We start from the raw sequence: 25750 nt of genomic DNA on the forward strand, positions 1-25750 counted from the left end.
ACGGGAGTGACATTCGCTTACCTGCAGGACATCATGGGAGATGCTGACTCGGGGCCGAAACAGCCCACCCTCTGATGGGAGCCCAGTATCCTCTCCATCCCGTACCTACTTTAGTCCCGTCGGAGGGCAGAGCATACCCACGAGACCCTCCTTTATTCCACAGCAGACGGATTCAAGTTCCCAGACCTCCAACAATATGGACGTGAAGGAGACTGGGTGCTAATGGGGAGCATTTTGGAGGAGGTTTAAGGGCTGAGCACAGGCCCAGCCTGTGGGGCAAGACCAGAGTTCTTCCCCGTTTTCACAGGGGCATCTTTGTCTTCCCGACAAGACCTCAGCAGGGCCAAGAGTGCCACCCTCCTGCCTCCGCCATCTAGGCCCTAACTACCCACCCCTCGAGCCACAGTCCCGCCAGTCAATCCCACAGGCACCTTTGCCACCAGGGCCGGGCCACAAACTTCTGAGACCAGGACGGCAAGGTCCATGGTGCCTTGCCTCTCCCCACATCGACCTAAGTCCACGTTTCAGTTTGTCCTTAGCCGTCCCACCTTCCAAATGCCAATCTCTGAAAGTTTTTTAGTTACATGTGAGAAGAAACCAAACTCAGACTGACTCAGGCCCCAAAGAGTAAATCTCGGCTCGTGGAACGGATGCGCCGAAAGGTTTCAGGAATGGCTTGATCCAGGGGCTTCAAAGGCATCCTGGGAAGTTGGTCTTCCTCTTTTGGCTCTGCTTTCAGTTACAGCTTCCAAATCCCGCCATCAAGTCTCAGTGGCCGGTTCTGGGCCCCGTGCCCTCCCTGAACCAACTGCTGTGGCTAGGGGTGGTGGAGGGCACTGTCTAGGCTGAGATCAGGTGGCAGAACCACCCCGAATGTTTCTCCGGAGGACACCAGGGCTCAGACACCATGATTAAAGGCTGACCAAAGGTTAACAGTAAGGTGTTTGGTCCAGGGCCTGTGTGAATCTATGAGGCTTACCTGTGTAGGCCAGGGCCTGAATCTGAACCCGAGTCATCTGCAGTATTTAGTACTCAGCTCCTACGGACACACTAGCTGACCACGGGGGTCCCCTCCCCGCCCCCGGCTTGTTTCCCACAAAACCGTACAAAAAAACAAACAGACAAACAGCAAGTAGGACTGTCGTTAGGCTGTGGGTGTTCCAGGAGGCTGGGAGCAGGTGGCCATGGTAGGCCGCCCCCCATTCTCCCCTCCCCTCGGGAAGATAGATGATGGAGGCCGTGCAGTTAGGAAATAGCTTTATTATTGGCCTTGATTCATTCATCATGTAGTGTCCAACGTGGATTACGTGTCCAGAGGGTCTGCCTGATAGATACTACCCCTGCCCGGCTGCGGCCGCCCAGCTAGTCCGGCCACCAGGCCTTTGTCCATCACACCAGGGAAGCCAACCCCCACCGTCCCAAAAGTTCGTGCTTGGGGCGCTGAGCTACAGGCTGTCCCAGGAGGGGAGCCCTCAGTCCCTCCCCTTCTTATTTTGGCCAGGAGTTCTGAGGAGGCCGGGGCTGGCGCCTGGACAAGCACTCTCTTTTTGGTTTCATGATCATTTAAAAAACAGAGAAGACAAACATTTCACAGTCTTTAAAAAATAGGAGTCTGAGAAGAGAAGCCAGGGTCCTCCGCTGGGGGGCCCCGCCCGAGGCCGAAGCATCCGTATCCCTTGAGGTCTGCAGACCCAGCCACAGCGCACCGGGCCCCGTGAAGTCACTGGCCTGAGCCATAAGGCCAGTTGAAGGTACTTCCTGACAGCAGCATGTCTCGGATCAGCGTCTCGATGGGCGTCTTGCCCACCAGGCGCATGAAAAACAACTGGGAGATGAGGGAGGCGGGGACAGCACGCAGGGCGGGGAGCCGCAGCAGCAGACGCCCAAAACGCTGCGGCTGGGACGGGTACTGGGCCCGCACGTACTCGGTGAGGGCCACCTGCGCCTTCTCCTGCAGGCTTTCCACGTGTGCTGGGTCCGAGAGGCCGCAGGCATCTGGGGAGACATGGGCAAGGTCAGTTGGGCGGGAAGTGGCAGGAAAACGCAAGGCTCCAGGGGGTGACTGGGGGGTACCACTCAGGGCTCGGGGTGTGGAGGGAGGGGGGCACCCAGGAGGTGGGAAACGGAGGCCTGAGGCACAAATAGGATATCTCAGGCAGTGTCAGTCCTCAAGAGACTGAGGTGGCCTCAACTGGGGACAATAACACAGGAGGGTGGGCAGTGATGTATCAAGAAGGGATAGAGAAGCTCAGACAGGCCTTTGGCAGGGTGACAAGTTCTAATCGGGCTCAAGGGGAAGAGAAGCTGGGGAGGGGAGTTGGGAAAGAAGGCAAAGCCCAGAGGGAATATTCGGACAGGGGGGCCTGGGGTGTCAGTGAATGTGACAGCATCTAAATTGGAGCCCTGAGAAGGATGGGGCAGAAAAGGAATATTCTGGGGGAAAGAGGGGCAAAGCCATATTTATCAAATAAAAGCCACCTCTCAGAATGGTCTGGGTCTGGTTCTTGCATTCCTGACCCCATGAAGACACCTAGTGGGATCCGGAACCTTCCAGAGAGCAGAGCCAGCTATGCCACCAGTCTTTGGACTAAGGTAGGACTTTACTAAGCCAGTTAACTAATGACTAGGAAGGTATTGGAACAGCCCCGCCCCAGCCCCGCCCACAGCGGGAGGGACTCCAAAACCAGCCCCTGCCTAATCCCAAAGCAATCCCAGACGACCGGGCTGCCAGGAGGCCGCCTCGGGGGCAGTTTGGGAGCCCTGGGTCGGAAGTCTGGGGGCCCAGGAATCGAGGAGTGGAAAGCTCAGGGGAAGCCAGAACCAGTTGTCAGGGTATCCCTGCCAGGCAGCCCTCCACAGCTGCGCAGTAAGAGGGAAGAACAAGGTCAGGAGTTGGGGCAGAAGACGGTCAGGAGTTGGGGAGGACAAAGATCAGGGACTTAGGGCCAGAACCAGATGTCGGGGACCTGCCTCCCGCATCCCCCCCACCTCTCATTCTGCCCTCAGCACGAAAAGCACCTTGATGAGGGGGTGGAAGGTGGGAGTCTCAGGGAGCCTGGGAATCAGGGAGAGAGGCTGTGGGGACTTGAGTCACGGGTCCAGGCCCAGCTCTGGGTTCTTAGGGAGACCTGGGATCAGGGGGGTGGGGGCATCAGGGGGCCACCCTGCCTGCATCAATCACCTCCTCCACTGTCCCCCATCAAAGCTCAGGCATGTGCAGGGCGCCAGGTCCGGCAGCCCGAGGGTCAGGGAGTGGAGGGCTATGGGGGCCGGGGTCAGGGTCCGGGTCGCCCCCCACCCTCCCGCGGCCTCGGAGACCGCCTGCTCGAGCCGGAGCGCATCGGAGCGCGTCTCACCGGGCGTGAAGAGCGCGATGGCCTTGAGGCAGCCGTACTCGGCCGAGTCGACCTGCAGGCGGCCCAGCTTGTCCACCTGCTCCTGGAAGGCGCGCACCTGGTCCATGAAGGCCACGGCGCGCTCGGCGGCCATGGGCGCGGCGTGCAGACCGGCGGCGGCCAGCAGCGGCGCCGTGTGCAGGGGCAGCGCAGCCTGCGCCGCGTTCAGCACGAAGAGCTCGCTCCAGCTGAGGCGCAGCAGCGCCACCTGGTCGGCCACGGGCAGCTCGGGGAAGAAGGGCGCGTGGCGCGCCCACTCCACGGTGCTGAAGAGCAGCCGCGCCGCCAGCTCGCACACGTTGTCGATGCCCAGCACGGCGCCCGCCGCGCCGCCCCCGGCGCCGAACGCGCCCGCCGCGCCCGCGCCGAAGCGCCCGGCCGCCGCGGGGTAGGGCTCGGCGCGCAGCAGCTGCGCGATCAGCTCCGACACCGGCTGTCCGGGGAAAAGGTCTCCGCCCGCCGCCGCCGCCAGCGCCGAGCCCGGGGGGCTGCCGGAGGAGGCGGCCACGGCGCCGGGCAGGGAGTGCGGGATGCGGCCGCGCTGCACGGCTGCGGGGATTGAATGCAGATGGGAAGGAGGGAAGGGAAGGGGGCAGGAGCAGAGGGAGGAGAGATAGGTGCCCCCAAGCCGCCGCCGCCGCCGCCGCCGCAGGGAACCGGGAGGGGAGGGGGGAGGGGGATCCGGGAGGTGGAATGGCGACAAAGGGTACGGGAAAGGGATTGAGGGACATTGAGAGGCCAGAGAGGGAAGAGGGAGGTGGCAGGAAGAGGGAGGAGAGGGAGGGAAGGAACAAGAGGGAAAGTGGGTATCCAGAGTCATGGGGGGGGGGGGGGGGAGGCGGGGAGGAAAAGAGGGGGAAAGATAAAGTCATCAGAGGGTCACTCAACCCCTCCCCTCAAAGGCTCCCCACACCCAGGCTCTCCCTGGACCTCCAACCCCACCCCATGGGTGCACAGTTTATTGGGAGACCAGGGACCCCCGGTCCCGGGTCCTGCAGGCCCCACCCTGCTCTGCCCTGTGCCCTCAGCCTAAGCCCCGGTCCAGCCACCGCTCCCACCCCCACTTCTTGCAGAGGAGCATGGGGCGGGGGTTGGGATGGGACCATTAGATAAAGACTAATTCATGCCTGGCCCCCTCCCTCTGGACGGTGTGAGCTCCACTCAGCAGCCATGGAGGCTTGATCCATCCATCATGTCCCCATCTGTCAATCATGGGAGTCTGGAACTGATAATGGGGCCAGAGAGGGGTCACCTTCACACTACCCAGGGCTCCTGGCCAGCCTATCCTTAAGCAAGTGATCTCTCCTATGGAGACGGGATCTTTTCTCTAGCTCCCAACCCCACCCCCACCCCCAGGTCATAGCTCCCTAGGGCAGGTCTCCTTGGTCTGCAGTGACCCCAGGAGTGGAGTCCTACCCTACATAGTAGGTGCTCAATAAATATTAAATTACTATCTTGCCCATTAAGAGGGGAGAATCCACTGCTGGCTTCAGTCAGTGTCCCCAAGATTCAGGTAGATGGGAAGAAGGAAACTGAGGCACAAAGAGGAGGCAGGGTGGCCGCATGCTCACCTCACCTGTGCCAGGACGGGTGGGACGGAGGGGCAGACTGAGCTGAGGGCCAGACAGAAACTAGGTAATGATCTTTTAATGAGCTGGCATGCCCTGTCTCCTCTCCATGAACTCCTGGTCAACCAGCCATGGAATGAGTGGGAAATAGAATGTGGGTGGGAGCCAGGGGCTAGTAGAGCGGAGCTGGGAAGTGAGGGCTTAGGCTGGAGGTTCCACGTGATTTCTAAGTCTCAGGATCCACTATCATAAGGGTGTAGCTGGATAAGGCCAGAGAGTGAATCCCAGCTCAACATCCTGGCCCCCAGGGAGTGACCTGTTCCTTCCCTCTTTGCTCGCTCAGTTCTAAACCCTACCTCCAGCATTCATCCATCACCCAGCCTTGTTCCTACCTCAGAGCCTTTGCACTTACTGTTCCTACTTCCTGAGAACCCCTTCCCCAGCCCTTCCTCTTCATTCAGCCCACACTGCATGGGTTGGAGTCTCAACCCAACTCTACTGCTCTGACCCTAGCGAACAGCCTCACTTCTCTGCTCTCTGTGCTCAGTTTCCCCATCTGTGCGATGCAGGTGGTAATACCGGCGATGACACCAATCACTAAATTAATGAGAATCTACCTAACTTGCTTAGAACAGCACTAGGCATATAGTAAGGGCTAAACGGGTAGTAATTCAAGCCAAAAAACGTTTATTAAGTACCCTCTGTGTTCTAGGCCCTGGGAATATGTCAGAAAACAAGACAGACAGAAGTCCCTGCCCTCAAAGAGTAGATATGTATTCTGGTGGGAGAGCAGCAAATAAATTACAGAGCAAGGCAGATGGTGCAAAATAAAGGGGGCCGGTGAAGAGTAATCAGGAGGGCTTCTCTGAGGAGGTGTCCTTTAAGCAAATCTTAAAAGCAGTGAGGAAGCCATGCAGGCATCTAGGGTGCTCCAGGCAGAAGGCACAGCCTGTGCAAAGGCCCTGAGATAGGACTGTGCTTGGGGCATGAGCTGGGATTATGATTACTTCCCACTCCTGAGACTTTGGAGATCTGAGGTGTATCAGCAGTTTAGGTCAAATGAACAAGTGGAGGCAAAATCCAGGTTGTGGGGGTGGTGCAAACCGTCTCCAAATTTAGCAGGACCAAAGAGAGTAATCAGTTTTAAGGGAAAGACTGAGCAGCCATTGCCAGCTTCTTGCACAGAGGCCAGCAGAGAAGAAACCAACTTTAGAGCAGGAGAGATTCAAGATGCAGGGGAGAACTGCCAAACTAGCCCATGAGAGTCCGGGGCCAAGACAGGAAGCCCAGCATGGGATTCTGGTCCAATGAGCCAGATTTAGCTCCCAAGCCCACCAGGCTCCGTGTGGAAGTCTCTGGATTCCAACTGAATTCTAAGAGTGCTTGGTCCAGGTCTGGACCCAGCTGCCCGGCACGTGTCCACTCAAGTCCCCAGGGCAGAAACAAGGGGCTGAGCCTCCCTCTGGCTCCCAGTGCCCGGGGTCAGGCGGAAGGGTAAGCTGCCCTTTGCCTTAATCGGCGAGTTCCTGCCTTGGGCAAACACAAAGCCAGGAGTGGAGGATGGAGGAAAGCAATCAAAACAAAACAAAACAAAACAAAACAAAACAAAACAAACAACACATCCTTATTCGGAATGCGTTGGCCACCTAGGGGGCAAAGGAGCCACCAAGGTGTCAGGACCAAGGAATGTGACTCCGAGGCCAGGAGGCCTGGAGAAGAGGAGCTGGGGAGCAGAACAGTCCTAACATGGGCCTGAATCAGGGTGTCCCTCGCGTCCCCAGTTCCGCCGCGGCCGCCAGGTGACCACGGATAATCGGATTCCTCCAGCCCCGGGGCCAGACTGAGGCCCACGGGATCTTGGGATCGGTGGTAACAAGGTTAACAGGCGCCAGACCCCACCCTCCATGGCTCCCAGGCCCCCGAGAGAGGGAAGAGAGGGGAGGGCTGCTGGTTCACCCTCTGCCTGTCCCACACCAGCGGGTACTCACCCTCCTTCCTCATGCCCACCCGGAAGCACTTCTTCAGGCGACAGTACTGGCACTGGTTCCGGTGATGCTGGTCAATCTGGCAGTCACGGTTAGACCTACAGGCACGCGGGAGGGTCGCCGTGACACCCACATCCTGCTCCCTGAGCCACCCCGTAAGCCACCGTTGAGGGCTACGCCCCAGAAATACCAGTGCCCCCCTACCCCAGGCTGCACAGGTATCCCCAAAGGGGCACAGGGGCTAAGCCTGCAAAGGGGAGAAGGGCAGCTGGGAGCAGGTGGTGACGAATGGAGTCTGTGGCAAAGGAGAATGGCCCACTGGGGAGGGTGTGTTGGCACGGGGTTGTGAAGGCTGCCCAGAAGTTAGTTCCCCAGAACGGAGAGGCGACTCCAGGCAGAGAGTGCCCAAGAGCAAAAGGTTGGAAATGTAAAAATACCAAAGCCCAGTTTCATAGTACCTGCTCATTGCTTGGCCCAAGGGGTGGGGTCTTTGTCCCAAAGGCAATGTCAGAACGGCAAAGGTACGCGGACAGGGAGCCGGGCTTTGTGAGTTAACTAAGAGACTAGGGGCCAGGCCAGGGCCGATCCTGGTATGGGCACAGTAGGGCCCCGGTATTATCACCCTGCACAAGACCACCATCAATGAATAAATGAATGAGTGAACGAACGAACGAACGAATGAACTCCTCTCTTCCCTTGAAGACCCCACACCTCCTCTGGGAAGACCTTCCAACTGCCAGCTGAGCCTGAGAAGCTTCTTCTGGGTGGCCCTCAGGGATAACTGCCGGTTCCAGGGAGGGAAAGGTGGCCCCGCCTTGCCAGACCATGAGCTCCCCATCCAGGGTCAGTCCCAAGCAGGAAGGTTCAGGCCCTTGTCTTTCAAATTGCCCCAGCACTTCCTCGAACCCTTGGCCCCCAGCCCCTGCGTTCCTTCTGTGTCTCTCTATCCCGGACTCAGGGCTCTCCAAGGCCCAGACGTGGGGCAGACACCCCTAGCGTCCCATCTGGGCACCAAGAGGATACCCAGCGACAGTCACAGAGTGAAACAAACGTTCAATCGAGTTGAAAAGCAAACACATCTCAGCTAAAGACACGCAGCCCCAACCATGGGGCGGCAACTTCTCCGCCGAACCTCAGTTGCCTCAGCTGGAAATGGGAGGCCCGATGCCCACTCCACGTGGGATGCACTGTGTCTGGGGGAATCTGGGGGGCCTTTGGGGAGGGCATCAGGACCCAAGCTCACGCTGGGGCGCTTCAATGGCAGGCTCAGGAGAGCTGAGGCCCTGGGGGTCTCCAAGGACCCAGATCCCAAAGCACCAGCTTCTAAGCCAGGGCCTCTGTCTGCTGCCTGGCCTGAGCCCCCAGGAAGAGGCCCTGGTAGGGTGGAGGGAGCTCAGGCAGAACCAGAACAAAGCCCAGCAGGCAGGCAGTGGGAGGGTCCTGGGCAGCCGGGTGGAAACAGCTAGGCCTAGGGCAGGCAGGCAGGGGCCCAGCTCAGGGCCCCTGACCTCAGGGGAGGTCCTGAAGCTTCTGCCTCAACTTCCCCAGCTGTGGGGTTGGGACAGACCTCCTGTCCCTCCTGACGGGGCAACGGTAAGTTCCACCTGTTATCCCCCCTAAAGAGCACAGGCTCTGCCCAACCCCATGACCCTGCTCAGCCTCCTCCCTGGGCTTCTGGCCTTTGGTCCGATTTGATCACTGCCCTCCCTTGCCCACATACCCTCCTTGGTTCCCTGTCACCCTCAGTCCAGCACTTGAGATCCACACAGCTCTAACTTCTCCCATGCCTGGGTGGTTTCCACCTACGATGCTGCTCCCCTAACCTGCCACTGAGTGTGCGTCTGGGCCATGCTCTCTGCAGGAGTGCCCTTCACCTCCTCTACCTGCCAAGCCCCTCCTGCTTCAAGGTTCACCTTCCACGGGCCTCCTCCAGGCAGCCCTCCCTGAACCTCGGGCAGAGCCCCTCGCTCCGGCCTGGGACTTCAGACCCGTCCCCTCCCTCTGGCCCAGCCCAGACTCCACAGGCAGAGAGCGTCTGTGTCTCACTGTGTCTCCTCCAGGCTGGAAGAGAGCTGGGATTGGAGCTGGGGTCGCTTTGGGGGACTGGCATCAAATCACCCAGGCGAGGCCCTGAGGGAACCTTGCTGAATCTATCCGAGGCTCAGAGAGGAGCAGTGACTTCACCCCAAACAACTCCTCCCTCCCCTGTCTTGGTGCTCCCCGCTCCCACCCTCAGAGAGCCCCTGGGACCCTAAAACCACCTAAGCTCCTCCCTTGCCCTCCCCAAAGACCCGGCCAGAGATCAGGCAGTTATTCCAGCAACAAGAATGAGGCCAAAGTCTGGTGGCCCAGTTAGCACTGGAGGAGGGAGTAAGCCAGCTCTCTCTCTCTCTCTCTCTCTCTCTCTCACACACACACACACACACACACACACACACACACACACACACACACAGAGCTACCCCAGACAAGGCCCTGACCGCAGACCTGGGGCCAAACTCCAGCCTCTGGGACCTGGGGCCCCGCCCTTTGGCCTCACCAACAAGCCCTCCATCGGCTGCCCTCTCCCCGGGGACACCCTGACCGGGACTCAGCTCCTACCCTCTTCCCAACCCCAGTTCCCCTTGCTAAGCCCCACATGGGGCAGGGTCTCTCCCCTGCCAGTGCACTTCCCTGCCAGGGCAGTGCCGGGACCTCTGTGGGCCTCAGTTTTGCACATCTGGAAAATGGGACTCTCCATACTGGCTCGGCAGAGCCTATGCATGTTCATGCTGGGAAGCAGAGTAGGAGCCTGTCAATGGAGCAAAAAGGCATTCATGGAAGAGCGATAGGAAGAGGGCCCTGGGCTAGACACCCAACCTCAGCACCAACCAGAGAAACTAGCAAGGCCACACCCTGTCAGCGGGGACTCCAACCCAGGACAGCCCAGGGCTCCTTCTTGGAAACATTCACCCCCACCCTGTCAGAGACGACTGAAGTTTCAGGGATTTTCCAGCAGCCCCAGGTCTGCACCCACTCCTGGTGGGGGAAGGGTTGGAGCAGCCGAGGTGTGGTCAGATCCCGCCGCCCTCCCAGCCCTGCAGCGGCGGTTTCCGGTGACCCAAGGCCCAGGGTGAGCGCAGGGTGGGGGGAGTCCCCCCCGGATGGACAAGCCCATCTCTCCCCACAGCAGGGCTCCTCATGCGAAAGAGGCCGCCCTGTGCCACCCCGGCCTCGCTCCCGCCGCCGCCGCCGCCGCCTCGGTGGCCAGGGCGACTTTGGAAGTGATATTTGACCCCAAGGGCGCGCCGTATCGATCCGCGCGGCCGCAGACAATGGCCCCTGGACGCTGCGAGCTCCACAGTCCAAGTTCCACGTTCGATTCCCGAGGGGTCCCCTGCGCACCGAGATCCCCAAGAGAAGGGATGCCCTGGGGTTAGGGCCCCACCCCTGACAGCACCCCCAACCCCTCCCCGCGCGGAGATCACCCCTCTCCGGAGAAAAGGGAGGGAGGGAGAAGGAGCAATGAACTGAGGCGGAAGCCGCAAGGGACCACCTGACGGGGGGGACCTGCATCGATACAGCGCCGACTGTATACACAATCCCAGGAATGGAATGGAGGTGGGGAGAGGGGGCTGTGCCCCTATCTCAGAGGGGGAGAGGAGGCCCAGGGAAGGTCAGCGCCAGGCCCAAGGTGACCGAGCAGGTCAGAGGCCCGGCTCAAGCCGGGGCCGGGTGCACAGCGGCGGTGCGCTGATAGGGGGCTCACCGGCAGGTGTAGCTGAGGTTGCGGCGGATGCTCCGCTTGAAGAAGCTCTTGCAGCCCTCGCAGGTGAAGACGCCGTAGTGCTTGCCGCTCGACTTGTCCCCGCACACCACGCAGTCCACCTGCAGCCCTGGCCGCTCTTCGTCGCCCGGCTCAGCGTCGCTGGCGGCGCCGGGAGGTGAGGCCGAGTCTTCCTCGGCCGCGCGCGGGTAGCCGCCCGCCTTATCCACGCCGTTCGTGTCGCCGCCGCCGCTGCCGGGGCCGCCCCAGCCGCCGGTCACCATGGCCATAGCCCCAGGGCAGCGGGGCCGGGGCGCCCCCTCCGTGCTCCTCCCTCCGGGCACCCCTCTCGGCCCGGGGGGACCCTACCCGGCACGCATCCGGGCCCGGCGCGCGGGGGGCACCGGCTGCACCCCCCAAAAAAGTTTTGCACCAACTTCCTGCGGCCGGTCCGCGCGCCCAGGCAGAACTGGTCGGGCCGGTTCCAGGCCAACTTTCCCACGCGTGCGCGGGGCCGGGCCTGGGGCCGAGGGGGGGCGCACTAGAGGCGCGAGCCGGGGGCCCCGGGGACTCGCGCCCCGCCGCCCTGGGGCCCCGGCGGGGGCGCGCGGGCCATGGCCCGGCCCAGGCTGCGCAGGGGGCGCCCTCTGGCCTGGCCGCCGCTTGGCTGGGGGCTGCGGCCAACTTAGCGGCCCGCCATCTGAGCGCGGGAGGCCGGGGGGAAAGTTTGGCCGCAAGTTACGCGGCCGCCCGCTGCGCGGGGGAGGGGCGGCAGGCGCGCGCCGGGGCCGGTCGCCGCGCCCCCTGGCCTCCCCGAGTCCCCAGGCGGCCGCTCGGGGCCTGCAAGGCTGCGGTCCGGCGCTTCCCGAGCTGCCGCCCCCTCTGCGGCCGCGCCTGCCCGGCCTGGGCCTGCGCCTGGGCCCGAGCCTCGCTCTCGCCGCCGCCGCCGACCCCGCGCGCCGGCCTCGCGCTGCGGCCGGTTTGACACACAACGTTCCATTCGCGGGGCGGGCGGGGGGCGGGGGCGGGGGCAGGGGCGCGCGCCGCGGGCTGGGGGCGGGCGCTCGTTGCCCCGGCGACGGCCACCCTTATAAGGGCATGGGTGGCCTCGCTCGGCGCCCGGCGCCCGGGCAGGCGGGAGGGGCGAGGGCGGAGCACGGGGCCGCTCGGCCTGACCCTCCCCCCCCTCCTTCTCCCCCTACCCCCGCCCTCGCCCGACTCCAGCCTTAACCCCTGCCGGGCCGCGGCAGGAGCCTGGGCCGCCGCTGCCCTCTGCCCTTCCGCAGCCTCGCCAAGATGTCTCTCCAAAGCCCTCCCCTCCACCTCCGGCCTTGGACGATGCGTCGCTCAACCGCCCTCGAGGAGCCCCTCAGAACCTTACCCCTCCATTCCCCGCAGAAGCAATAATGGGGGGCCAATTGCACCCGGGGGGCACGCCCCTGCGCAGCACACACACACACACACACACACACACACACACACACACACCCTGGGGCATTTCTTTGCACAGTTGCTTGATGGATTGTGTTTGCTTCCTCTTCCAGAAAGTCGCCGCGTCCGACCCCCACCCCACCCTTTCTCAGCTTGAGCTAACACCTGGTGCTGGGAATCTCCAGGGCCAAGGGATGTTGTGGTCTGCGGCCTGCGGGGACGCGAGGTCAGGGGCCCCCTCCAGAATTTTAGGCCTCTGGGGGCAGGGCACCCACCCGCCCAGCTAGGCGGGAGGCAGGAGGCAGCAGGAATGCCCACCATCCCTACTGCGGCCTGCCCCTTTTCCTCTTTAATTTCCTTTTCTGTGCTTCACATAAAGGGCTTGGCCAGGCCACCGGCTGGACTGCAGATGTCTCTTCCAGGCTCCCTGGAGCCTCTCAGTTGCGGCTGGCTTACAGACTCCCCCCACCCATCCCTGGCTTCCTCTCCCCACCCCACCGCCCCCCCCCGACCCGTTGGGCCTACCAACATTTATTAAGCACCCTTTCTTTGTCGTGCCCCCACCCCAACTCCTGCGCAGGCAGCCCTGGGCTGGGGAAGCCTGAGCCTCTAGCTCTGGGCCTGTTAACATTTAACCAGCTGGAAAAGCCCTTCCTACGGTGACCTTTCACCTTGGAGTCCCGCAGGTCCAGTTGTAGGCCTTATCTTCTGCCCTGCCCTGGGCCCTGGGCCCTGGGCCCAGAGCTAGACACCAGGGCACGTGGCTGGGCCTCTGAGGGCTGCGGGGCAGGAGAACTGCCCTCTGCCCTCTCCCCTCCCCTCGCTGGAAAGGGCCATGGGAAAGGGTATCCCCTTCTCCAGATTACATCTGAGGGGACACCTTGGGTGGGGGGTTGGGGAGAGCTTGGACATCATGCAACATTTAAGAGGATACCAAGGTTCTGTAAAAGCCAGGCACCACACACCCAGCCCCGGGCCTCTGGACCTCCCAGGGAGAATCTGGCTGGGTGCGAGCTAGAGGAGGTTTTAGCAAGTACAGGAAGCAAGAAGGACTGGAGTTAGACATGAGCAAGGACTTTCCGTGGGACCGACTGGAGTGGAATTCTCTGCCCTTGTAAGCCCCTGCTGGAGGAGAGGGTCTGGATGGTTGGAGCGGACCATTTGTTTCTGGGCTGCCTGGGAATGTGGAGATGCTGGCTGGTTTTTTGGGGTGAGGGCAGGGGTCCTAGGTCCCCGCTCTGGGCTTTCCAGGATTCCTAGTTGGAGGGGTTACGTCTCGGAAGGGAGAGAAGGTCCCGGGAAGGGACTCAGAAGAGGGGCTGGAGAGGGCAGGGGGCAGGGACCTGGGGTTTGAGGGACAAGAGTCCGGGGGAGGTGAGGCTCAGAAGTGGCCGTCTGGGACCGTTTTGGAGACTAGGGAAATATCCGCTGCAGATCCTAGAACCTCCCGTTGGTCCAACCCCTTGGCGGCCGCCTGGGCCCTCCCTAGTAGCGCCAGGGCCCCTGAACCCCTGGGGCCCTCCTGGGGGTGGGTCGAAGTCCGGCCCCGCCCCCTTGACCCCTGCCCGCGGCCCCGCGGTGACATTTGACCTTGCGGCGGCTGCGGACCGCGGACAAAGAGGCCAGGGCCCATCTGCCGAGGGGGCACCCGTGGGAACGGCCAGACCCGGCTCCCGGCGGCCTGAGAACCAGCCCCAGACCCCTCCAACAGCGCGAACTCATTCCCCACCCTTCAACAGGTGACCTTGCCTCCCTTTGCACCCTCCCCCTACCGCGGGCAAACTGGTGGGACTGGGGGGCTTGAAGTCACTCTTGCATTCTTGGCCACAGACAAAAGGGGATAAGGTCGGCTCCTCTGACCCTCCTCAGGACCTTGCCCTCCTCAGTTTCCCTGCTTTCTTCAAACCTGGGTGTCCTTCAGAGAGACTGCACGGTCCGAAGGTCACCAGCCCCAGTGATCCCTGAGGAGTTGTGCGTCAGGAAGTCCGGGTTGAGTCCAGGCCCCTGACGGGCCTGAAGTCGGTCCCGGGCCCACCTTGCCCTCCCTTGGGAAAGGCAGTCACCATACACACCTGCACAGGTGTGGGCTGGGAATCACCACCACCAGGCTGGGGATGAAAACCTTTCCAATCCGCGGCTTGGGTTTCAGCCTTTACCCAGGAGGGGAATAGCTGGCCAGTAATCTGGCTGGCGGGTCTCACCTCAGCCCCCTCTCCAGGAGGTGTGGCCTATGCAAACGACATGCTGATTAGCTGCCTGCCATTAACCTGACACTAACAGCTCCCATCGCCGGCAGGTGAAAGCTGGCATTTAGCCAGGCCAGGGGCCTTCCAGTCCCTGAAGGGCGAGATGTGCCTCCCTGCCCACCCTTGTGTGCCCTCTCTTAGTTAGTCCTTGTCCCTGAGTGACCACTTACAGGTTTTTTTGCCTTTGCTGTGCCCCCAACCCCAAAGCCCTTTATCTTACTGAGCTCCGTATTCTTTGAATACAAGTTCCAAAGCCCTCTGATTCCTCCTCCACCTTTGGGAGCGATTACTCTCCCAGCAAATTTTCTACACCCTGAACCGATAGGCCCTCAGTCTTCCTTCAGAGATGTGGGCATTTTCCTCTTGGGAGCATCTGCCAGGCCAAACCCAGCATCTCCCCGTGAACCCCTCCCAGGGCTTCTGGAGGCAGCTGAGGGTTGGCATTTCAGTTCTGGCAATGCAGCCTCACTGACCCCTGAATCCTTGAGCCAGCCCTAGGTTTGTCATGACCTCTGGCATGATCCCGCTGACATATCACATTCACATGCCACGGGGTGCCAGGCCAAAGATCTGGAGCCCTTCCCAAATGCCCAGCCACCCCTCCATCAGGTTCCAGACGCCCAAGTGTCCCATCTCACCCAACAGGTCCCGACATTCAAGGTCACACATGATACAGTATCACTCCAGGACAGTTTATGATGTGGCCTGCCCTAATTGTCTGCTACACCCAGACACAGCCAGAATGGGGCCTACAGAAAGGTCTCTCCCAGCCGGGGAGGTGGACGAGACGGTCTGGGCCTCCCCAGCGCCCTTACGGTGGCTTCTAGCATTTCCAGTTCCTCTGCCTGTCGAACCTCCATTAGTGCCACCTGCTGTTCCAGCTTCCTCCGTTGCTCTTCCTGCTTCCGGTGGGCACCTCGGAAGGCCAGGACCAGGGCACTGGAGGGGATGAGTAGGCTGAGCCAGGAAACAGCCCCCCCTCCCACCAAATCAGGAGCTATGTGCTCCCAGCACCAGACGGGAGCTCTCCGAGCCTGAGTTTTCCTGGGGTCCCGTTCAGAAAGGGGCCGGCAAACACTGGGTGTCGGGGGAGGCACGGGATGGATTGGACCTGCCACCTACCTTACAGGGGAAGGCTGCAGGCCAGAGAGAGCCAGGGACACTTCTGAGGTCACGGGGCGGGGAGTGGGGGGGAGTACAGGGAAGGGAGACCCACCTGTGAGCCTTGCATAAATCGTTGTTCAGCTCGGCACTCTGAGCACGTCTGGCTCGCCCCTTCTGAGCCACCTGTTCCAGTTCCTCCCGCAGAGACTGCAGCTGCTCCCGCAGGCTCAGGGCCCTGGTGCAGGGGTGAGGAGAGAGGAGCTCATGGCCACAGCCAATCCAGTCTTCCTTCCCTCCACCTACCCACCTGTATTCCCAGGTGAACACACCTGTACGCAGATGGATGGCCGGCCCTCTGCGGCACACAGTGCCCCCGGGGATTCTCACATAGACCCGCCCAACCCATCCGTCCCAGCCCGGGACCGAGACACACACCGGTGAAGTGACGCTGCTAGTTCCTGGGCTAGAATCTCCGGGCCCTGCGCTTTGCCCACCTGGCCTCCATCAATGCCCCTGCTGCCACCAAGAACAGCCGGAGGGCCCTGTGGGAGGCAGAAGGGAGGAAAGTGGCATTGGCTCAGGTGGAGCGTGTGTTCAGCCCAAGCCGGACGTTGAAGTCACCCAGGCTGTGGCAGCCACAGCCCCTGCCCTCACGAAGCCCCCAGTCTGATGAGAAACCCTAATGAGGACAAAACGACTCCCTAACGGGGAATCTCATCTGGAGGCAGGTGATATCTGAGCACAGACCTGCAAGAGATCATGGGCTTAATTAGACAAAGAGGGAGATGACCAGTGTTCCTGGCGGGGGCACAGCACCTACAAAGGCTTGGAGGTAGCAGGGGTGATCCAAAGGAGGGTTCTATAAGCTGCTGAAGGCTTTAAGCAGAGGACAGACATGATTAGATAGGAAGGGGCAAAAGGGAAGTCCTCAGGGTGGAAGCTAGAGCCAAAAATTTAAGAAGACACGAAGCGCGGGCTGGGGCTGTTGGAGGGGCGATGCCGCCAGAGTATGAATAACCCTGGGGGTGGGAAGCAGGAGGTACAGGTTTGAGTGGAAGACGCTAAACGCCTTGGGGCTGATTGGGCTCCAGACCTTCAGAGAAAACAAAACAAAAACCCAAAGTACAGGTAGGAACTTTGACGTGCATTTTTTTCAATGTTTATTTATTTTTAAGAGAGAGATGGAGCGTGAGCAGACAGGGAAGCAGCAGAGAGAGGGGGAGACACAGAATCGGAAGCGGGCTCCAGGTCCTGAGCTGTCAGCACAGAGCCCGATGTAGGGCTTGAACCCATGCACCGTGAGATCATGACCTGAGCTGAAGTTGGACGCTTAACCGACTGAGCCAGCCAGGCTCCCCTAAACTTTGACATGCGCTCTAACCTTTCAACACATTTCTTGGTGCAGAAATGCAAGCCAAGGCTCAGAGGAGTCTGGGATTGACCAGGGCCACATAGCCAGCAGTATATGGCTATCCCCACCAGGTCCAGGAAGGGCCACTCACCTGAGACGACTCCTCTTCGTCTCCACTGCTCCCGCCTCCACTGCTGTCCCCACCACTACTGTTGGCCCCACCGGTCCGGAGCTGTGCCTGTTCCCACCGCAGCTGCTCTAGCAGGAGCACATGGGCTGGGCCCTGGGCCCGGAGGGCAGCCTCCTTCAGCTCCAGACCCCGCTTCTCCCGCCTCATCAACTGTAGCCGCAGCATCAGTTCTGCCAGAGTCTCCTGAGAGAACAAGAAGTGGGCAGAGAATTTGGGCCTCTGGGATCTGGGGAAACTGAAGGCCCAGGAGGCACCCAGTGAGGACTGGTCAGGCAAGAACTCAAACCCTCACCATGATCTTGTATGGTGGGAACTATCATCTCCTAAAAACGACAGCTATAGAAATCGTCGTTCAGAGAGCACAAATATCTTAGACGAGGTCAAGTGGCATCTCAGGGAGGGTCTGGAGTTTCTCCAACTCTAGAACCTCAGATCTTTCATGCCAGGGTATAAACCTCAGACTATGTCCCCCTGCCACCATCTCCCTTCCATAGGAAGGAAATTTGGGAAAGCTACATTCAGAATCTTCTGAGAAACTGAATTCCAGAAGACAAAGTCCTATTCATCCCTCAAAATCCCAGGCTCCGATTCCCTTCCCTCCAGGAAGTCTGCCCCCAGCCAGGTAGAACTCTCCTTTGCTACTTGGTCCCCCAATCCTCCCTCTAAGCCTCAGCAAAGGGCTTTGTCCCACCAGAAAAGACCGACACGGTGCCCGCTGCCCATGTGTACCCGTGTGGCCGCCAGGTCCCGCTGGATCTGCATCTTCTCCAACCGGGGTAGGACTGGGCCAGGCTGGGTCCCCAGAATGGCCTGCACCATGGCCTCCGCATGGGGCACGGTGGGCATGGGTGCCAAGGTTGGGCCAGGCTCTGGGGGAATCTTCACCAGAGCACGGCGCTCCTGGAGACGCTGGACATAGCCCCAGAGCTGGGTAGCCAGCTCCTGTGGTGTGGGCCGATCCACACTGCTGCCCTCGGGGCTACAGGAAACCGAAGAGGGGTCTAATGTCAACACGTGTGGCCATAGTTGTGCTAACTTCATGCCAACCCTGGTGGGCTTTGCCTTCTTCCGTCTTACGGACCGTGATGGGTTCTATGCCGTCTGTGGTGAGTGCTGTTATACCAACATGACGGACACCATAATATAAACCCCAATGGGCACCATTATTCATCAAGACAATGTAGTGAACACCATCGTGTCAATGATTACTGTTGCTCATGCCATCGTAGTGGAAGCCACCACACCAACTCAAGAGGCCCTATCACTTATGCCAACATGATGGATGCCATCACGCCAACACAATGGGTACCATTGCTCAGCTGGCCGACTCTATTTGGCAACGTCATGCTAAGCCCCACGCGTACCAGCATCAAGCCAACCCCATTAAACACCATCATGCCAGTTCTAATCAGTAGGCACCGTCATCCATCATCAAGCCATCCCTGGTGGGTCCCATACCAATCCCAGCGGCTGTCAACCACCCATGCCAACTTTCTTGAGTAGCCACCAGCCAGCTCTACCCGGGCCTCAGGCCAACCAACCACAGAGAGCCCCTACACCAACTTTGCTGGGCACGGCCAGGCCAAACCCCAACACGAAGCCAGCTGTGGGAGGCCCATTCTCTAATAAGAACCCCACTCACTGGCCCTCCCAGTTCTCAAGGTTCCCAGGGGTACCTTGGCTGTGGATTCCGTGGTGTCCCTCCATCCATGGCAGCCTCCTCGTGTGCCAGCAGCCTCTGAGCCTCCTTCTCAGCCACCTCCAGGTCCCTCATAGGGGCTTCCTCTCTTGCTCCCGAATCTGCCTCCCGGAGAGTGAGCAGGACTCCATACGCCTCCTCACAGTGCTCACTGTGAGACACTGATTCTGAGTGCTCTGGGACACCTGGCTCCATCTTGCGTGGGTGACGTCCCCACTCGCTCCTGGATCCTTCACTTCGTCCCCCAGCCCCCGCCCCTGGGAGCATGTAAACTCCTTCAGCACCCTTGGACTAAGTGGGAAAGTGCTTTCCTGCAAGGGCCCTGACTCCCTCTGGGATGGGGGTTCCTCCTGAGCGTGCCCATTCCCTTCCACACCAGTGATACCATGGGTGGGATGCACTGACCTGTACTGCAAGGCCAGACGCAGTGCTGTGGCTTCAGCCTCCCGCTGGCCCAGCTGCATGCTGAGGCCTTCACACCGGCCCTTGTACCCCTGCAGTACGGCTGTTAGCAGATGGTTGAAACACTTGAGCTTCTCGATGCTCCTGCCTCCGAAGTTAGGGAAGGGGGGACATGAGAGGCCCCGCAGGGCAGCCAGGACCCAACTGACTGCCATCCTCCTCCCCACTCCATTCCAGCTCCAGACTGGGGCTTATAGACCAGCTGGGAAGGAAGCGGTGCCCTTACGAGCTCAGCACGGGTGGCCCTTACCCCTGGAGCCGTTCCATCTGGCTTTCCATGATGCGCACCTCGGGGGCGAGGGGTTGAGTGCGGAGAGGCCCAAACATCTGAGTGCTGGAATCACTCCGGAGGCGCCGGAGCAGGGGGTGAGCCAGGGAGAAGGGGTCCTGCCAGAAAGAGGTTACTTGATTCACCCGGATTGTCATTGAGAGCCCAGAATCACGGATTTAGGCCTTTTGCAAGCCCAGAAGCTACTGGATTGCATGACCAGGATTTCAGTCTCACTGCTCCAAATCCCACAGATCTCAAGATTGTGCTTTTGAGCTTCCCACACTCACCTGAGTCCCCCAGGGCTCTTCATCTACCCCAGAACTGCTGGAGCCACTGCCCGAGCCACCTGCTTGGCCACGGGAGGGAAGTGGAAAGGGCTCCAGCTTCATCAGGGAATCCTGGAGCTCCTGGACCTGGGGGTGGGTGGGAAAGGAGTAGGTTAGGCCTGGAGACTCCAACCTCCCAGCAGCCCCCCCCCCTTTTTTTAAGCTTATTTATTTTGTGAGAGAGAGAGCGAGCACATTCGTGCATGGGAGAGTCAGAAAGAGAGGAAGAGAGACAGAGAATTCTAAGCAGGCACTGCACTGCCAACACAGAGCCCAACGTGGGGTTCAATCTCACCAACCACGAGGTCATGACCTGAGCCAAAGTCAAGAGTTGGGCGCTTAACGGACTGACCCCCTGTGGCCCAGCCCTCCTTAAGAAGTGTTCCTGGGACAGGTGCCTGGGCGGCTCAGTCGGTTAACCATCCAACCTCAGCTCAGGTCACGATCTCACGGCTGGTGAGTTCAACCCCCATGTCGGGCTCTGAGCCATCAGTACAGAGCCTGGAGCCTGCTTCAGATTCTGTGTTTCCTTCTCTCTCTGCCCCTCCTTCGCTTACATGTCCCCGTGCGTGCGCTCTCTTTCAAAAATAAATAAACATTAAAAAAAAAGAAGAGAAAAGAATTAAGGATAGAACTATCACACGATTAGCTATTCCACTTCTGGGTATTTGTGTGAAGAAAATGAAAAAAGTAACTGGAAAAGATATCTGTGCCCCTATGTTCACTGCAGCCCAGGCGATCATTAGCAGATGAATGGCTAAAGAGCTGGTGTATAAACAGTGGAATAGTATTTGGCCTTAAAAAACAAGGAGGGGTGTCTGGCTGACTCAGTCGGTGGAGCCTGTGACTCTTGGTCTCAGGGTGGTGAGTTTGAGCTCCACGTTGGGTAAAGATATTATGTAAAAATAATATATTTTTTTAAAAAATATACATTTTTTAATGTTGATTTTTGAGAGAGAGAGAGAGAGTCGGGAAGGGGCAGGGAGAGAGAGAGAGACACACACACAGAATCCGAAGCAGGCTCCAGGCTCTGAGCTGTCAGCACAGAGCCGGATGCAGGGCTCGAACCCGTGAACTATGAGACCATGACCTGAGCCGAAGTCGGATGCTTAACCCACTGAGCCACCCAGGTGCCCCTCCTTTTTAAAAAAAAATTTTTTTTAATGTTTATTTATTTTTGAGACAGAGAGAAACAGAGCATGAGCATGGCAGGGGCAGAGAGGGAGACACAGAATCCGAGGCAGGCTCCAGGCTCTGAGCTGTCAGCACAAAGCCCGACGTGGGGCTCGAACTCACAGACCGCGAGATCATGACCCGAGCCGAAGTCGGCTACTTAACCGACTGAGCCACCCAGGCGCCCCATCCCCCCTCCCCTTTTTTTAAGAGAGCAAACAAACAGGGAAGAGGGGCAGAGGGAGGGAGAGAGAAAGTCTTAAGCAGGCTCCATGCTGAGCATGATCCCAAGACCCCAGGATCATGACCTGAGCTGAAATCAAGAATGGGACGCTCAACTGACTGAGCTACCCAGGTGGCCCTAAAAATAAAATCTTAAGAAGAAGAAGAAGAAGAAGAAGAAGAAGAAGAAGAAGAAGAAGAAGAAGAAGAAGAAAATCTTGCTATTTGCAACAACATGGATGGACCTTGAGGGCATTATGCTAAGTGAAATAAGTCAGACAGAGAAAGGCAAATACTTTATGACCTCACTTCTATGTGAAATCGCAAACAAAAGAAGACGGAACATCAAACTCACTGATCCAGAGATCAGAGGGGTGGCTGCCAGAGGTGGTGGGGGTGGGGAGAGGAATGTGGAGGGGGGATTTTCTTTCCCAGCCAGGAAGTGGGCCCCACCCCTCAGGCTCGGCTCTGGCAGTCCCACATCTTGCCACCGGGTCCTGCCCGCGTTGAGGACCTGTTTCCCACGATCTCTTTCAGCCACATGGCTTTAGATTGCATCCACATGCTAAAGAGGCCCAGATGTGTTTCTCCTACCCTGACATCTCCCCCGAGCCCCGGACTCAGACACAGAACTGTCTCTTTGATGGCCCCACATGGGTGGCTCATGGGTGCCTGGTGCTGGTTAGGACCCAAACAGCTTCTGGTCCCCCTCCCACCACACCTGCCCCTCCTGCAGCATCCCCATTTCTCCAGCCCCGCGGGCTCCCAAACCAGGACTTGTCCTCAACCCTTCTCTAGCTTTCAGACCCAAACCTGCCAGCAACACCTTCCACACCACCCAGTATCTGCCCACTTCGGGCCGCCTCCACAATTTCCACCATCTGGTGTCTGGACCAGTGCCTCCTGGATCTCCAGGAGTCCGCCCTCGCCCCTCCCACAGGCTGTTCCCCCCGTGGCCGCCAGAGGGCGCCTGTGAACGCACCATCAGGTCCCGCCCCTTTTTGCTCAGAAAAATCCTCCAGGATCCCCGCGGGCTCAGAGAGCAAAAGCTCAACTCCCAGCGTCCCCAAGACCCTGTAAATCTGCCCCCATCACCAGCCTGCCCTCCCCTTGGCCTCTTCACAGTTCCTTTTTTTTTTTTTTTTTTAATTTTTTTAATGTTTTATTTATTTTTGAGACCGAGAGAGACAGAGCATGAGCGGGGGAGGGGCAGAGAGAGAGGGAGACCCAGAATCCCAAGCAGGCTCCGGGCTCTGAGCTGTCAGCACAAGGGCCCCACGCGGGGCTCAAACCCACCTATGGTGAGATCATGACCTGAGCTGAAGTCGGACGCCCAACCCACTGAGCCACCCAGGTGCCCCTCCTCACATTTCCTTGAATCACACTCCTGCCCCAGGGAGGGGGTTCCTGCTCTGCCTGGCATGCTCTTTCCCCAGATCCTTGCATGGCTCCTCCCTTACCTCCTCATTCAAGTGTCACCTGATCAGGGGGTATCTCTGACCACCTGAACTAAGAAGGCAAGGGAGTTTTATTTACTCAGGGCCCAGCAGTCAATGCTCTACAAAAGTTTTTCTTTTTTTCTTTTTTTAAGTTTATTTCGTTTTATTTTAATTCTTAATTTTAAAAAAGCGGGGCTCGAACTCACCGGCACCCCTAAATGGGTATTTATTTTTGAGAGGGAGCATGCGTGCGCACGAGCGGGGGAGGTGCAGAGAGAGAGAGAGAGAGAGAGAGACAGAGGATCCGAAGCAGGTTCTGTGCCGACAGCCCAGAACCTGGTGCGGGGCTCGAACTCATGAACCTGTGAGATCATGACCTGAGCTGAAGTTGGTCACTTAACCGACTGAACCACCCAGAAGACCCTCCATAAAAGTTTTGCTAAGGAGCTAATGATTGAACGTTGCCTATGCCAGGCGCACCCCCCACCCCCCCACCCCCCACCCCCCTTAGACAGAGAGCTCTGGGAGGCAGAGCTCCCCCACTCACCTCCCTCTGCAACATCTCCTTTTCAGCCTGGATGGCCTGCACGGAGGCCTGCACGCGAATCAGCTCCTCTGCTCGGCTGCCCAGGGCCAATCGCAGCCAGGCATTCCTCTCTGCCAGGCGGGCTGCCTCCCTCTGGCAAGCCCCTGCCCCCTCCTCCTCCAGGCAGGGCTTTGGTCCTGCCTCACTTCTGTCCTCTGCCTCCACAGGCCCAGGACAGCTTGGGGGCTGGCAGTGCCAGGCCGCAGCAGCAGCCTCCAGCGAGCTCAGGGCATGCTGGAGAATCTGAAACACATCAGAGGCTCCAGGCCTGGGGGGGACCAGCTCCCCGGGCCGTGGGGCTACATCTGTGGCCTGGTGGCCTTCCTCTGCAGGCCCATGGGGTCCCTTGAGAGATGGGGCCGGTCCTCTGTTAGAGTTCTCTTCAGCCTCTTTGGCGGGCCTGTGGTCAGGTGAGACAAGGAAGATTCTGGAAATGGGGCCATCTGGGGTGGCTAACTCACGGGGGCTGTATTATCCAGGGCCTCGCAAGTTGGGCTGATGAGGACAATGGGAAGCTATGGCATGTGTGTGAGCAAGGGAGGAACACAGGCAGACCTAGGGGTAGGGAAATTGTACCAGAGCTAGAGTGGGGAGCACAGACCAAGTGGGCCTTACCTGCCCCCCAAGCCCTGACCCCTGGCTTCTGCCTCTGGCCCCAGCAGCTCTGGCTTGCAGCTCTCCTGAGATGGCACAGGCCCCGGCTCAGAACTCCCGCCGGCTGCCTCGGCCTCCTCTGAACTCTCTGCCACAGGATCCAGCTCCCCCTGAAAATGACCCACGGGACCAAGCTCTGAAGCCAGGCAGGGCTATGAGTGGCCCCAAAGAACCGGGTGTGGCAGGGAGGGGAACACTTACAGGTGGAGCGTGCCTCCCTCGCCGGCTTCGGGGTCGTGCGGCCCGGGAACTCATTGCTGTCCAGAAGTCAGTCCTCTGGATCTAACTTCTTCCTCTCCCCCTGAAACCACCGCCTGATCTCAGCTCTTGTCCTGGCTGTCCTGGGTAGCCTTAATTTCTTCCTCTGTGAAATGGGCATTGATTTCCTCCCTTTGGAAGGGATCTTGGGTTATCAATGTTGATTTGGTGCATTTGAATGCCTCCCTTGACAGGCAGCTCACTATCTCAAAAAATTGTTCTGACCTCCTCTTCTCCTCTGCCTCCTTTATCTTTCACTCCCTCTGTGCTCCCCAGTCTGGGCCTGGCTTAACAACTTCAAGAGTCACTTCTCCTCCCCAGGGCTCTTTTGAGCCAGAGGCCCCAATCTTGGGATTGGGTCCCCTCAGCCTGCTCAAATTCTAGTCCTCTGTGCCTCTGGAAGCCCCTTGGTCAGCAGGCCAAATCCCTGGACATTCTTGGGGTAGCTCTGACCACTGCCTGCTGAGACCTGGGCTGGCCAAGGCTGGCTCGGGAGGGGCCAGGAAACAGGAAGCCCCCTCCCCTGGTCATGTGACTTGTTATTGTGCTGTTTCCTCCTCAAGGGCATCAGCTTCCTCCAGTCCCATCAGCTGGGGACACTTGTCCGGCTCCTGAGGTGTCAGTTACTCCTCACCTCAGCCTCTGATCTCGAGTCTCCTCCACCTCTGAGCCTCAGTTTTCTTATCTGTAAAATGTGTGTGGGGAGGGGGGGGGCAGTAATTATAGCATTTTTCTACAATGCCGTGGAAATTTTAACAAGCAATTTGCACATGGTCAAGCATCATCCAGGAACTGAATTGTAATATTTCCACTTGTTCCCTACCTCCCTGGCCTTCCCATCTCTGCTTTCTCTGCCAGCTGCCGTTTCTCCTGTGTAAATGTTGGATTCCTCAGAGCCCGGATAGTCCCTACAGCCTGTCCATTTTCCCTGCATCCGTCTCTAAAGGCCCTCCTCATCTCCATCCATAATAAGAGCCCAAGCCTCTCCCCTCCTACCTGGATGCCAGCCCAGCTCCCTCCCTGGACTCTCCAGCCACCCCTCCACTCCCTTCCCTACCCAGGTCCCAGAGACAGAGACCTCATTGTTCACCTCCTCTGCTCACACACCATCCATGACTCCCCATTGCCCTTGGGAAATATTTCAAGCTCTTCTACCTGGCTTTCGAGGCCCTTAACAATTATGCCTGCTGCCTGCACCCTTGTATACTCCATGCTTTAGCCACGATGACCCCCCTCTCCTCTGTAAACAGTTGAACGTTCACAATCCTTATACCCCAGGACCTTTGGTTATGCTGTAATCTCTGCCTGAAACACCCTTCCTTGGGGGCACCCAGGCACATTGAAATCTGTGCTCTTAGCCTCTGCTCCAGCCATATTAACCTGTTTAAAGGCTCTGCCACTCCAAAGTTCTTGCAAGCCTCCGGATCTTTGCGAAGGTGCTTCCTTCTTTCCGGAATGCCTTTCATTCTCTTGTTTTTCTGGCAAGTTCTCCATTCTTGAAGACTCAGCTTACATAGCTCCTCCTGGATGTCAATCCCCGGAGCCTGGCTTATGAGGGCAGGTTTAACTGACCCTTTTACACACACACACACACACACACACACACACACACACACACAAAGAAACTGATACTCGTGTTTTTTTT

At 59.1% G+C, this 25750-nt stretch overlaps 2 protein-coding genes across 2 annotated transcripts; both read right to left on the minus strand.

Annotated features, from left to right (window-relative positions):
• Window positions 1-1246: 1246 nt before the first annotated feature.
• Window positions 1247-11243, minus strand: NR2F6 (nuclear receptor subfamily 2 group F member 6). The gene is made up of 4 exons (XM_042978519.1): window positions 10697-11243; window positions 6952-7046; window positions 3357-3944; window positions 1247-1995 (listed from the first exon to the last, which is right to left on the minus strand). The coding sequence occupies exons 1-4, from the start codon at window positions 10981-10983 to the stop codon at window positions 1721-1723; spliced, it is 1245 nt and encodes a 414-aa protein (XP_042834453.1). The 5' UTR covers window positions 10984-11243; the 3' UTR covers window positions 1247-1720.
• A 3806-nt stretch (window positions 11244-15049) lies between these two features.
• USHBP1 (USH1 protein network component harmonin binding protein 1) lies at window positions 15050-24724 on the minus strand. The gene is made up of 12 exons (XM_007088341.3): window positions 24049-24724; window positions 23809-23957; window positions 23155-23593; window positions 19735-19860; window positions 19427-19563; window positions 19120-19260; window positions 18692-18865; window positions 17745-17994; window positions 16977-17198; window positions 15910-16016; window positions 15587-15709; window positions 15050-15309 (listed from the first exon to the last, which is right to left on the minus strand). The coding sequence occupies exons 1-12, from the start codon at window positions 24100-24102 to the stop codon at window positions 15120-15122; spliced, it is 2112 nt and encodes a 703-aa protein (XP_007088403.2). The 5' UTR covers window positions 24103-24724; the 3' UTR covers window positions 15050-15119.
• Between the last annotated feature and the right edge of the window lie 1026 nt (window positions 24725-25750).

The sequence above is a fragment of the Panthera tigris genome, chromosome A2, assembly GCF_018350195.1.
Source record: "Panthera tigris isolate Pti1 chromosome A2, P.tigris_Pti1_mat1.1, whole genome shotgun sequence".
Lineage (NCBI taxonomy): Eukaryota > Metazoa > Chordata > Mammalia > Carnivora > Felidae > Panthera > Panthera tigris.

What these genes read in the sequence shown, in the direction of transcription:
- USHBP1 (XM_007088341.3), bottom strand. Translation starts at nt 24,102, where the DNA reads ATGAGTTCCCGGGCCGCACGACCCCGAAGCCGGCGAGGGAGGCACGCT. An exon ending in GGTCAGGGCTTGGGGGGCAG is followed by an intron (nt 23,594 to 23,808) that starts GTAAGGCCCACT and finishes ACCTGACCACAG; the next exon opens with GCCCGCCAAAGAGGCTGAAG. An exon ending in CTAGCAGCGTCACTTCACCG is followed by an intron (nt 15,710 to 15,909) that starts GTGTGTGTCTCG and finishes CCCCTGCACCAG; the next exon opens with GGCCCTGAGCCTGCGGGAGC.
- NR2F6 (XM_042978519.1), bottom strand. Translation starts at nt 10,983, where the DNA reads ATGGCCATGGTGACCGGCGGCTGGGGCGGCCCCGGCAGCGGCGGCGGC. An exon ending in AACCTCAGCTACACCTGCCG is followed by an intron (nt 7,047 to 10,696) that starts GTGAGCCCCCTA and finishes GCGTGCCTGTAG; the next exon opens with GTCTAACCGTGACTGCCAGA. An exon ending in GGTGGGCATGAGGAAGGAGG is followed by an intron (nt 3,945 to 6,951) that starts GTGAGTACCCGC and finishes CAATCCCCGCAG; the next exon opens with CCGTGCAGCGCGGCCGCATC.